The sequence below is a fragment of the Podarcis pityusensis genome (genome assembly GCF_964106645.2).
Source record: "Podarcis pityusensis genome assembly, chromosome: 6".
NCBI classification, from domain to species: domain Eukaryota; kingdom Metazoa; phylum Chordata; class Lepidosauria; order Squamata; family Lacertidae; genus Podarcis; species Podarcis pityusensis.
In genome coordinates, this window is record NC_138030.1 from 44,477,216 (window position 1) to 44,490,122 (window position 12,907).

Consider the following 12,907-nt stretch of genomic DNA (forward strand, 5'->3'; position numbering starts at 1 on the left):
TGTTTCTAAAAACCACACCAGCAGACATTAATGCCAGGGTGGGTCAGAAATGAGTATAGAACCTGAGTCAGCAGGGGTGGAGGAAGGGGGGTGCAGTGGGGGGCAGACCGCCCCGGGTGTCTTCGCTGAGGGGGGTGACATTTGGCAGTCACAGGAGGGCACACCAAATGTCTGCCATTGGCGGCTCACCCCGCCCCAGGCTTCAGGGCACACGCATCGCTCTTTGCACCCGAGCAGCTATCCCGCGCCTGGGAGGGCACCCTCCACGCCCCGCCCCCCTTGGAAATGTGCCCGCCCTGGGCAGCGCGGGCATATGCTCCGCCGCTATGAGTCAGGCAAGGTTATAGATCAACATGCACACACTAAATTAAGACACTAAAAGGAAGGCACCCAACAAGCAAGCTGCCTAAAATGCCAGAAGATGCGGTTCTTCCTTGGTCTGTATAAAAGGCTTCCTGATCATGATTGCTCACTAGTATGAGTAACAAGAACACGCTGCTGCAGTGTTCCCTGTTATAGGCCCATCTTCATCTAACTGCCATGCTTTGTGTCCATCTCATGTTCTTCTTGCCCCAGAGATAAGATGAGCCTGTCTAAGACTACCCATGCAAAAACAATCCATGTTCAGGTTTAGTTCACTGTGTGGTTTTGCATTGATTTGTATGCTTCTGATATGGAGTAATAAATCTTTGCTTTATTAGTATATTCCAGACTGCACTAGGCTATAGCGCTATTCTTCTCAGTTAGCTGTTAACTTTTGTCTGTTTTCTTCTGCTCCATTATTGCTCAATGTGTATTTCTACAGTTTTCTATGAAGCTATTAAGTAATGAAGGCAAGGTGGCATGCTTCCAATACACAACTGTATCTGCTCCACAGTCTGTACAGACCTTGAGATACTAGATCCAGCAAATGCAGATCCTTTCAGGCAAGACTGCTTTCAGGGAAGCTATATAATTATACTGAAGCTATACAATTATCCTGTAAAGCCCCCAAGCTCCCCCTACTGGATTGCATCTACAAATTCTGTAAATAATTGATTTGCTCCCAAACTAAAATCACGGACTAACAATGTGACAGAGAAGCCTGGCATTCAACATTCTTTGGATGGAGGAAAGCTGAATGGAAAAAAAAAATATTTAAATGAAGGTCATGCTCTGCACAAGCTTCTTTCCTTGTAACTCAGGGAACAACCTGAGGTAGCAGTAGCAACATGAAGAGATTCATTACAGTGAACACATTCAACAGCCAAATATACTGGTGTAGAATTTCACCAAAATCCGGATAGCCATCACATCATGAAGTTATAATGCTCAAGAGCTCTGGGAGAACATCACGCGTAGCACATGCAGCAGGGAGTGGCTTCCAACTGCTCAGTAAGCAAAGCCTGTTGCAATTATTTAATATTATGGTCAAACTGTACAGCTAGGCTATCAACTTACTGCAAGTGTGGAGAGTGCACAGGCCTGGAGATATATCCCAGACTACTTTCCATAAAAAGGAAACAGACAACACACATCAGGTTACATACAGGCCTCACTCCTGTCACTTTAACACTGGTCATCTCCGCTTCCCTATTCACTGAATCTCTGTCTGAAGATCTTCCACTTGCAAGGCTGTCTAAAGAATGGCAGGATGTTGCATTGTACAAGGCTTCATATGGACACTCATCTGGCTTTCCATCAAAATCTATGATCAGCTCTGTCACTGCTTTCTCCACATTGCCTAGAGGAAACAGAAATTGATAAATAATAATAATAATAAATAATAATAATTTTTTATTTATACTCTGCCCTTCCCAGTTCAGAAAACTGGGCTCAGGGCAGCTAACCACAAATTTAAAACACTTAATTGTGATACAACAAAAAACATAAAAGTATACAAACGTGAATAAATTCAAAGTTCAAAGATCAGTTTAGGGGAAAATCCATCCAATGAGCATTAGATGATCACCAGGGCTAGCTGCCTAAATTAGGGCCAGCGAGGAGGCCAGGAGAGAATTAGCTGTGGGATCCCAGAGCAGGTAATCTTCATAAAAAGGGGAGGGGGAAGGGAAGGAAGGGGAATAAAAGATCAGGCTAAATTCAAATTGAAAGCCAGGCGGAATAGCTCTGTCTTGCAGGCCCTGCGGAAGGAGGTTAAATCCTGCAGGGCCCTGGTCTCATGGGACAGAGCATTCCACCAGGTCGGAGCCATCACTGAGAAGGCCCTGGCCCTGGTGGAAGATAATCAGACTTCCTTAGGCCCGGGACCTCTAAACTATGATTATTCATGGACCTTAAGGTCCTCTGCAGGGCATACCAGAAGAGGCGGTCCCATAAATACGAGGGCCCTAAGCCACAAATAATCAACAACAGTTGTAGTCACCCCATGCTGACGCACAACTAGAAAAGGTCCAGGGACACAGGGATTTGAAAAGGCCCAGAAAACATGCAAAATATAGGGACACCAGATTGCAGAATTTAAACAGAAAGAACATTAGATCCGATGAAGGGAGAAGGGAATAAAAGAGAAGCAAGGACAATATCATTGGGTGGTAAGCAACAGCGTACTAAATGACTGTGCCTGACAAGCAAACACGGGTGCAATATCACCTTCAGTGAAATAGCCACCTGCACAAATTTAACTTAACTGTCTTCTCCTATTCCCCTAGTGCTATGCAGATTAACAAAAATTCAGCCTCTTGGGTTCTAATCTTTCTTTATACCAACTATTCAACAAATAAAGCAATACTCGTGGTTGGTGCTAAAAATCATCCTTCTTGGATTTATAGGTACTGCCCCAAAAATCTGTACAAACATTAACAGACTGTAACCATTTAACTTAATAGTTAAACATTAATAGTCAGACTGTAGAAAATGGCATGTTTACAAATAATCACAACAACCCCAATAAAATTACTTCAGTACTTGTAGTATGAGACATGCCTCTCATACACCCTGCAAGAGCATGTGCTATAATAGGTACTGACTACAACTAAAGTTTTCCTTTCCACCCAATTTCTTACCCTGGGGGACACGAACTGAAGTTTCAGTAGAGGTAGCTGATGCAGGCGGTGTCTTCTCTTCTGCTTTTGCAATCTTCTTCCCTGTTGTGCAATCTGAAAAAATAAAAAGTGCAAGTCAGCTGTAGAAACGAAGAATATGTAGAAGCAGCAGTGGTAGATGTCTTACAGAGAACATACCAGCTTACTTTTAAATTTATTCAGAACTGACAAATTTAATATGTGCTCATTATACTTGGATGCTACAAATTTGACAAAAAAGTCAAATAGTACTAAGCCTATTATGTCTAGAAACAAATGCTTCTATTGGCCTTGCTTTTTCATTGATGGCATAAGTTAATGATGCCAATTCCATCAACAGCACGTCAAGAGCCAATTACAAGGTGTATTATAGTCATACGCATCTGAAATTGGATAAGGAAAACTGAAGTGCTAAATAATCAAATTTAATACTCATCATACACCACACACACTTTTACTAGAAGTCAGTTTTCAGACCCGCATTAGAGTTCACTAAACAACCCAAAACTTTATAAATTGCTTCAGTTAGTCTAAGTCACCACACTTTGTGCATGTGTACAATAATATTAGGAGGAATTCAACGTCACACTCTTTCAATCGTCCTCTCTGTGCAAACAATGCAGCTTGCCAGATGGAATGACAACTCCTCTCCTCTACTCACACACTGCTCTAAGGGTTCTCCCAACTACTGCCAGAGCCAAATTTGGGGTGGGAGGATGAGGAGGGGGAGTGGAAGCCCTGTTGCACAAGTGACTTACCTTCAATGAGAGCTGCTATTTGTTGGCTTTTCTGAGATGGAAGCTCCCTCACAATCTCCAAAGCAGTTAGGCCTCTGTTATCTTTTATATTCACATCAATGCCTTAAGACATATATAGAAAAGGTTACAAATTATTTTTCATTAAAATGTGGCTTTATACACAGTCTATCATTAAAAAAGCCATGGTCAAATTGTGAACTGCAATGCAGAACACTTAAAAGAAGTACAAGTATCCAGGTCAGATGAAAACATTTTCATACTCAAACCCTGATAGAAACATCAAGAAAAGTCCAGGGCTGGTGTAATCTTTTCCTCCCCTCTTGCATGTGCATTCTGCCTTCCTTCCTGCCTTGCTTTAACCATGGTTTAGTATTGCTGCGCTGATGAATACAACAGTTAAAGCAATTCAGAAATCCTAAAGTCGTGTAAAGGATTTTCGTTTTATATTTTTTTAAAAATCTGATCCTGGCAAACCTTAAATATAATTGATCCCTGATGTAAATTTGGCACTCAATTGTGGTGAAAGCAAACTGTGGGGAGAATTTGTAGCGCACAAATTCTTGACCTCTAAATAATGATTATGGCTGCACAATATTGCTTAATATAAGGCTTCTTACAGAAATAACCAAACCAAACAGAATCCAGGGACACTTTAAAGATTAACAATTTTATTATGGAATAAATTTATACCACGATAATATTATTCATCTTTGCTATTTTTGCTATAACATGAATACATACTATTCTGGAATAGAAAAAAAAATATCTGTTGTATCGCAGAATTTCTGAATCTGCTGAGAACACAGTCCTAAATTATTCCAGCCTTGTCCAGACAAAGCTATGCAAAGAGTCTTTCTGATGGCCAGACCAAAATTATAAAATTCTCTTCCTTCAAGACATATAACAACCCCCAAACCAGTTTGGGAAGTATAGCAAGACCTTTTCTCTTTGGACTGATTTGTGGTGTCTATGATTGTTAAATGTAAAGTTTTAGTAAGTTTTTATTAACATTGGTGCTTGGGTATGGAACATAACTTTTAAAAGGCTGATGGAGGGAAAGACCTTCAGAGGCCTAAATACAGCTTATATTGCAGGATGTCTGCCATGAAAGAAAAAAAATATTCCTCAAACATTCACTACAGTCTAAAGATCACAGTACAACTGATACATCATTTTAGCAGAAAGATTCTCACCCGCAGCTAGCAGTATCTGTACTACATCTGTTTTGCCAAATAAAGCAGCTTCGTGCAAAGCACTGCCTTTTTCCGTCTGTAAATCAAACACAGCATGAATCCAAGTTGTGAATGCAATCAGAGAACATTGAAGGCAATACTTGCACATACGCAAGGACTCATTTCACAAACAAAAGCCAGCTGCTACAGCTCATCCACAACTAGAAAAAAAATCCCCCAAGCTTCTTTACCAGTACTGAGATTCTAGTGTTTAAGGCAGCTTCTTCAAAATTACGAGTAATCACTTTGAACCACATCAGTCAGAAACTACTTAACCTCTAATCCACACCAGAAGCTACTTCACCTCTAATTCAGTCTTAAGAATCTTGTGTGTTTCCCTTTGTGAAAGGAGCAGTAACACAGAAAGGTTGGGAAATTAGTTGAAAATGCAGCCGCTTCTGTAAACTTGCTATGGGGGCATGCTTGCCAGAGAGATCACAGCAGTCTGGAACTGAACCTGCAGGTCAACCCCTGTAATCCTCAAGGCATTTCCAAAGGAGAGCTCTGATTAGGTTTCATTTAACTTAGTACCTCTCCCAAGAGAGTTAATGCCAATATGCGATACCCAGAACATTACTTCAATATTAAATTCACAAAACTCCCAAACAAAGTACCTGGTAATTATTATCCATGCCAGCATCCAGGAGAACATGAACTACAGCTTTATGGCCATTCCTAGCAGCCAGATGCAAAGGTGTGTGTTTCTTAGTATTGCAGCTTAAAAGATTGGGATGAGCATTGAGCAACATTTTCACAACTTCTAATCTCCCGTAGAGTGCAGCCAAGTCAAGAGGAGTCTCAAACTTGTTATTTCGCATAGTAGGGTCAGTCAACTCCTCCAGAAGAACCTTCACCACTTCCGTATGGCCATACTGAGCTGCACAGTGCAGGGCTGTCTCATTGTCGTTATTCTGAGATTACACAAATACAAAAACCATTAGGACTCTGATTAAGAGAGAATGTTACCATCTCTAAAATACCAACTCATAGGCAGTCACTTGATTTAAATATAACTATAATAAAATGGTTTGATCAAATTCTTTCCTAAGGTTTATGCAGTACCACATTGATAAAAGGATGAAGCAATACAGGCATCTAGCAAGACAGAAGTCAACAGTACACAGCCCAATAGTTCACTGTGAGAGAAATAGTAATGCTTCCATAATTCTCCCCTAATATTTATATATACTTCATCAATGTTGCAATCAAAGTGTGTCAACTTTGCGTATTTATCCAGATTTCAAAAAACATAATTTTAATGCACAATGCAATGGCTGCAAGTTCCCTTGCTTATACAGTGGAACCTCGGGTTGTGAACATGATCCATGCAGGAGGCACGTTCGCAACCCGCAGAGTGCGGGTTGCGATTTAGCACTTCTGCGCATGCGCCGAAACCTGGAAGTAACATGTTCCGGTACTTCCGGGTTCGGTGCAGTGTGCAACCCGAAAACACGTAACCTGAAGCGTCTATAACCCGAGGTACCACTGTACTTTTGTTTATAAAAGTCTATAGAACTTGCCCTCAGTTAATTAAACTTGTATTACTACTACTACTTCTTTTTAGCAAAAGAAGCTTATTGTGATCCAAAGAACTATGAAACTAGTTCTGTAAGTCAGACTTCTCTTGAGCAGTAGGCCTCTATGCCACAACTGCTTCTTGAAAACAAGAGGAAGCTTCAAATACTGTACTCAGTTGTGGTATCATAGAATTGTGGAGTTGGAAGGGACCCTGAGGATCATGTAGTCCAACTCCCTGCAATGCAGGAATACGCAACTATCCTATATAGGGATCGAACCTGAAACCTTGGCATTATCAGCACCACGCTCTAACCAACTGAGCTATCCAGATATGGTATGAGGAAGCCAGCAGTCAAAAATGTCACTCCTGCTTTGCAGGAGTCTAAGCAACTCTTCAGATCTTAGTTGGTATTTAGATGAAGGCACTACTGAAAGAGGGTTGAGAAACTTAGATACATAAACTATGTATGTAACTAGCTGAACTGAGTGGGTTAACCTGAGCTTGCTTCTATCAGAAATGCTCCAATTTAACAAAAATACACTAATGCTAGAATTTTGAAAGCTGGGCAGTTTTGCACTGGACAAGGTGTAATATAGAGTACTTCGTAGTTTAATCCTGCATGCTATGTTTTGCTGTAGTATGTTGGACCACATGAAAGCATGGCAAAAATGGCTAAGTAGAAAGAAGCTCAGATCTACATTCAGGAGCTCGTTTAATAGCATGCTGCAAACAAAAAGGAAATTAATATGAACAGTGACATGTATGCAAAAACTCTGAAAAACTGAGGGCGGGGGGGTGAGTACAAGTGCTCATGAATTGCAAAGTAACAGCCCAAGCTGAGGAATTGCGGGGGGGGGGGGGAGGAGAGAGATTTATAGCAAAGGTGAAAGTAGATGAGGTAATGCAACATTAAGAGCAAGCACAGAAATTCACAAGGAATAAAGAGAGAGGGCATATGGCTCAGGGTTTATAATTAAGATGTAGCACTTAAGAGCAGATACCAAAGAATCTTGATGTATTTTGACAGAACATTACATATGAATCATATATCATGTGCCACAGGAGTCAACAACATCAGGAAAATAAATCAAAAGTGCTGGCTTCATCCTACTCTGCATACTTTACAACATCTAGTATTATGCAGAGGTGATTGTAGTCTTTCCCCTCCATGCCCCTGTTAATATCTAGTTAACGTTAATATTAATTGAAGAGACAAGAAGATACTAAGAAAAGAGGGTGTGTATGATTAATATTTAAGGCAGCTGCATTATCCTATTTTAATCTGTTTTTAATCAATAGACGATTTACATTTAAATTTGCATATAAACAATATGAGACTATAGGTGCATCTGAGATGCACATAAGAATTTATAATTTAAAATGGAGCTCCCATTAGATTTTTAAGCCTCTGGAAAGCGGCTATATTGTGTTTTCCACTCCAGCTCAGCATCTGGTTCTGAAGGAATTTTTATAATAAATATGAAGTTACCACTCCTTAAGAGGCTAATCCTTAGTCTTTGATTTCCTCACACCCCAAAACCATAAGGACACTTAACTTTCAGCCTCACAGATCAGCTAGAGCTGATTAATGCAGAAAAATGAATATTTTTTCGGATGGAGTTAAAGCATTATCTTCTCATGTCAGAGAGCCTCAGGTTCAAAGAACTTCAGAAATTTCTTGTAAGGAGCTGCGAAAAAATGATGGCTCTAGTATATTCCCAGTTGCCTGAGAAGCCAAAAGCAAGTTCTTTCTGTACCTGCTCCCCATAAAAGTAAAAGGTTGGGGAATGTCTTTCATTTGAATGCATCTATTTATTAAAAAGTATTTCAACACCAGTTAATATTTAAGAATTCCAAAGCAGTATACAAAAATACAGCATAAAAACAATAAAGCACTATCATTTTAAGAAGGTAAAATTTAAAATGTTTGGTTTTCCAAAAGCAGTTCATGTGCTTCTTCATCAAACATATTAATGGTATATAAGAAGAAGAGGAGGAGTTTGGATTTGATATCCTGCTTTATCACTACCCGAAGGAGTCTCAAAGCGGCTAACATTCTCCTATCCCTTCCTCCCCCACAACAAACACTCTGTGAGGTGAGTGGGGCTGAGAGACTTCAAAGAATTGTGACTGGCCCAAGGTCACCCAGCAGCTGCATGTGGAGGAGTGGAGACGCGAACCCGGTTCCCCAGATTACAAGGCTACCGCTCTTAACCAGTACACCACACTACAGTCAGCTGAAAATGTATATAACATGTATAGATAAATCCTGTTTATTTATTGTTATGGACATGAATGTCTCCACTGATAACAGGGCAAAGAAAGGCTCTTTAGCACTGCAGATCCTGGAGTACTGGAACCCCAACATTTCATGCACTGTTGCATCCTCTTCAATAGCCCTACTGAGGTGAACTGTTCATGCATTTTATCAACAATATAATGCTCCTCTTTCTCTACCTTCTGGCTGCTACTGCCTGTGTGTTTCTTGCAAGATCAAGTTATGAGCCTGATCTCTACCCCAGCTTATCCCAGGCCACTGCATGAAACCTTGGAGAGTTAGTTCTTCCCTTTCCTGAGGCTTTCTCTACTTGTAGCTTCCTATCCTTGGAGAAATGAGGGTGGATAATCATTTCAAGCCTTAATGCTGCTGGAAATTAGAGAATTTATGTAAAGGACTGTGTTCCTTGCAGCAGATAACAAGCTTTGACCCCTATGGGTTCTGGAAAGCCTGAATACAGAATTGAATACATTCAGATTTTCTGCCTTTAAGGAACCTGCTAAAACCTTTGACTGTAGTAAATAGTCTTGCAGTATTAAGAGTAAATGTTTGCAAGTCTTTAAAAAAAGCATTCTATCATATTGTATATTTTTTTTAAAAATCTAGAGATCAGTCTCGCTATTTTCAAATGAGACATATGTAACAAGTGAACATGCTGAGCAGCCAGAAAGGAGAGATCTGAAGTAGCTTCTCTACATATTAAAACACCAACACACTAAAGATATGTAGATGGGCAACTTATTCTTTAAAATTATCTCCCCCATGCCAGGTCAGGACTGTGCATACACGCTCCCTTTATACTGCCTCTGATTATTGGCAGCAGATAGCATGCAAACACAAGCCATTGTGCCAAGTGGGTTGTTTTCCTTGGGCCTGACAGGTATAGCAGTTGGGAGAGAGTATGTATTATTGGAGCCCAACTCTTCTCATGCTCTGGAGACATGCCAAACAGACCACTTCTGGCTTGAGCAATGGGCTGCAACAGGCAGCCACAAAGTTCATGATGCAAGGTGCACTTAGACTGACACATGAGAAAATTTGTTTCAACGCACATTTCCCTTGCTAGATCAGAAATGGTGAGTGTAAATTGAATGCCCATCCAATGCACATTCAAGTGTGCACTCCACTGAAAGCAATGTAATGTTGACTGGCAACCTCTAGATATCAAATGCATCTGATTTAATTCCTAATCCTACAAGTGATATGCATACAGAAGCAGGTTCTCCTTACTTGCACTGGGACAAGGAAGTGTGGGTTGGGGATGAAAAGGGAAGGGGGAAACTAGGGGAGGGGAATAATAATGTTTGCTCTGCTTCTTGCCCTGTTCCAGTCCCCCCCCCCCCAAACCCGCACCAAGGGATTCACATGTAAAAAGGCAGTTGCTTGCCATATAGCAGACTGGAGCAAAGAAAAAAAAAAAAGACACAACCCTCTATTTGTCAGGGGCCTACATTTGTACAGTGGTACCTCGGGTTAAGTACTTAATTTGTTCCGGAGGTCCGTTCTTAACCTGAAACTGTTCTTAACCTGAAGCACCACTTTAGCTAATGGGGCCTCCCGCTGCCGCCGGAGCACAATTTCTGTTCTCATCCTGAAGCAAAGTTCTTAACCTGAGGTAATATCTCTGGGTTAGTGGAGTCTGTAACCTGAAGCATATGTAACCTGAAACGTATGTAACCCGAGGTACCACTGTACTTTATAACATTCAAGATCGAACGTTACATCGTGTATGTGGAGAGGGTCAAAATAAGTCTCTGAGGTATTTTTCAAATGGAGAAAATATGTTTTGAAGTTTTTTCTCCTTGACATATGAATGGACTTGTTGCAAGTCCCACCAGAAGGAAGCAAAAAGCAAGAAGAACAAAATCAACCTGACTGAAGCAAGCTTTCACTGTATGACAACCTACTGTACAACTGAAAGCACTACTGGTGGGCATACAAAATGGTATACTTCTACTGTTTCTGTATGCATTCTGTGCACGTTTATAATAGACTTTTATAGTTTTAGTTTTTTTCTGCTCCTACAGAATGCTTAACAAAGGATATTTGTGATAGAGAAATGAAATTACTATTTAAAATTTCCTAATTTATTATACATGTTAAAGAGACCTAGATTAGGTTTGAAATGTCACTTGATTTTAAAAGCACATTAAGTCCTTATTAAAATTTGATTATGTCTAAAAGTTCACTAAGTCATAGGAATGCAAAGTTATGTAAGAACCTAAGAAGGGCCTGTTGCATCAAGCCAATATCCCATCTAGTCCAGCATCCTATTTTCACAGTGACCAGGCAGATGCCTTTCTGAAGCCTGTAAGCAGCACATGAGCGTTAACAGTGCTCTGCTCATCTGCAATTCCCAGTATCTGGTATTCAGAGGCATACTGCCTCTGTTTCATAGGCATAAGCATATTTGACTCAGAGTAGCCTGCATATGTGAATACTCAATACATCTGCCCTTACCACAAGCACTACCCTTGCTTGAAACTATTTGCCATTTCCTCCCCTCTATCTGGAAAATTTGTCCCACTACATCTCATTTTTAAAATGTAGAAATGATTGCACAAACATCAAAAGTAAATTGTTACACTTTAGAACTGAATACTTTAGAATTCCCCCCCCCCAAGAGATTCATTTCCCCATTATAAAATAAAAACTTCATGTAAGTAAAGTTTCTGTACGTTGTGTGTTAAGGACTTTTCAGTATGGAGTAAAAATGACTGAGGTGGAACATGATATAGATGAATAGAGTTATGGCATGGAGAAACTGGATTCAAAGAAACCTGCCCATTTCTCACAGTACCAAAATTTGTGGTCATCCAATAAAATTCGCTAATAATGGGTTCAGGGCTGACAAAAGGAAATAGAATTATGCACAATATATAATTATGGAATCAACCAACATAACATATGGGGAGAAGGAACTTTTAGATGCCTTTTTAAGTGTTCAATTCATAGAAGCTGGATCTATCCATTAACTAGTGGCGGGGAACTGGATCCAGCCAGTGGGCCAAATCTTCATCTCCTCAACCCCCCTACAAGTAAAATTTGACAGGTGGGTGGGGCTGTTCACCTGTCAATCAACTCACATCATTCTGACGAGGTGACCAGTTTTCACCAACATGGCTTGTAGAGGTCTGTCTGTGGTGCTTTGAAGCCCCAACAATCAACTGAACACTGGAGCTTCAAAACACTGCACATGACTCTCTGCAGGCACTGACCATCAGCTGATAGTTGTGAAGAGCCACACAGCAATTTCAAAGTCCTGAGCTTAGTGCCCTATAAATGGTGCCTGCAAACCCCTTTTTGGTCCAGCTATGTCTTTTGTCTGCCACACACCTGATATCAGGTGAGTGTGGCTTTGCAAAAATAGCATCACAAGCCAATTTATGGAACTTCTTTGCAGAGGATATTTTGTCTGCTCCCACAGTGAATATTTACTGTATATATAAAGTCAAAACATTGTTCACCCCAGGCTTTGTTTTATATTTCATATGTGGTCCCTTTAGCATTTGCACTGTTGCTTTTCTGTATCTTATGTAATGATTTTATGACTGTCACTTATCTTAGATGGATATTTAATGATTTCTAATATGAAGCTGCCCTGTACTCCAAATGGGAGGAAGGGCATGATATAAAAAGAACAAGCAAACAAATAAAATGCATCATATTTTCATGGCAAGTTGTGAAAATTTGTGACTCCATAAACAGCATGGGCATTTACTTTCCATTTAATGGAGAAAAGCAGCTATTCAGTAACCACCAGTCCTTCCATCTGAAAGCCATGGAGACTTGCGTCACATGAGACTTACCGTATTTTTCGCCCTATAGGACGCACCGGCCCATAGGACGCACCTAATTTTAGGGGGGGGGGGATAAAGGGGGGGAAATTTATTTTTCCCCCCCAGGCGCGGGGCTGGGGAAGCCCGAGCTTCCCCCGACCCCAGCCCCCAGAACAGACAGCTCTCAGCAAGCCGTGGGAGCCCAGCGCCGGGCTCCCATGGCTTGCGGAGAGCTGCGCGAAGCTAAGCCTGGGCGCGCTGTGCCTCCCCGCTGTCCCCCAGCTTGTGGGGCTGGCGGCAGGGAGAAGCGGGCTTCTC

General features: G+C 40.9%; 1 protein-coding gene across 12 annotated transcripts in view; it reads right to left on the reverse strand.

Annotated features, from left to right (window-relative positions):
* LOC308479371 (ankyrin repeat and SAM domain-containing protein 1A-like) overlaps positions 1–12,907 on the reverse strand; it is a 112,629-nt gene that overhangs the window by 73,812 nt on the left and 25,910 nt on the right. For all 12 annotated transcript variants that reach the window (XM_081010011.1, XM_081010008.1, XM_081010004.1 and 9 more), the window contains 5 exons: positions 5,628–5,924; positions 4,975–5,050; positions 3,782–3,883; positions 3,006–3,098; positions 1,530–1,723 (listed from right to left, as the gene is read on the reverse strand). In XM_081010011.1, coding sequence (XP_080866137.1) covers positions 1,530–1,723; positions 3,006–3,098; positions 3,782–3,883; positions 4,975–5,050; positions 5,628–5,924 — 762 coding nt within the window. The remainder of the gene's footprint in view (positions 1–1,529; positions 1,724–3,005; positions 3,099–3,781; positions 3,884–4,974; positions 5,051–5,627; positions 5,925–12,907) is intronic.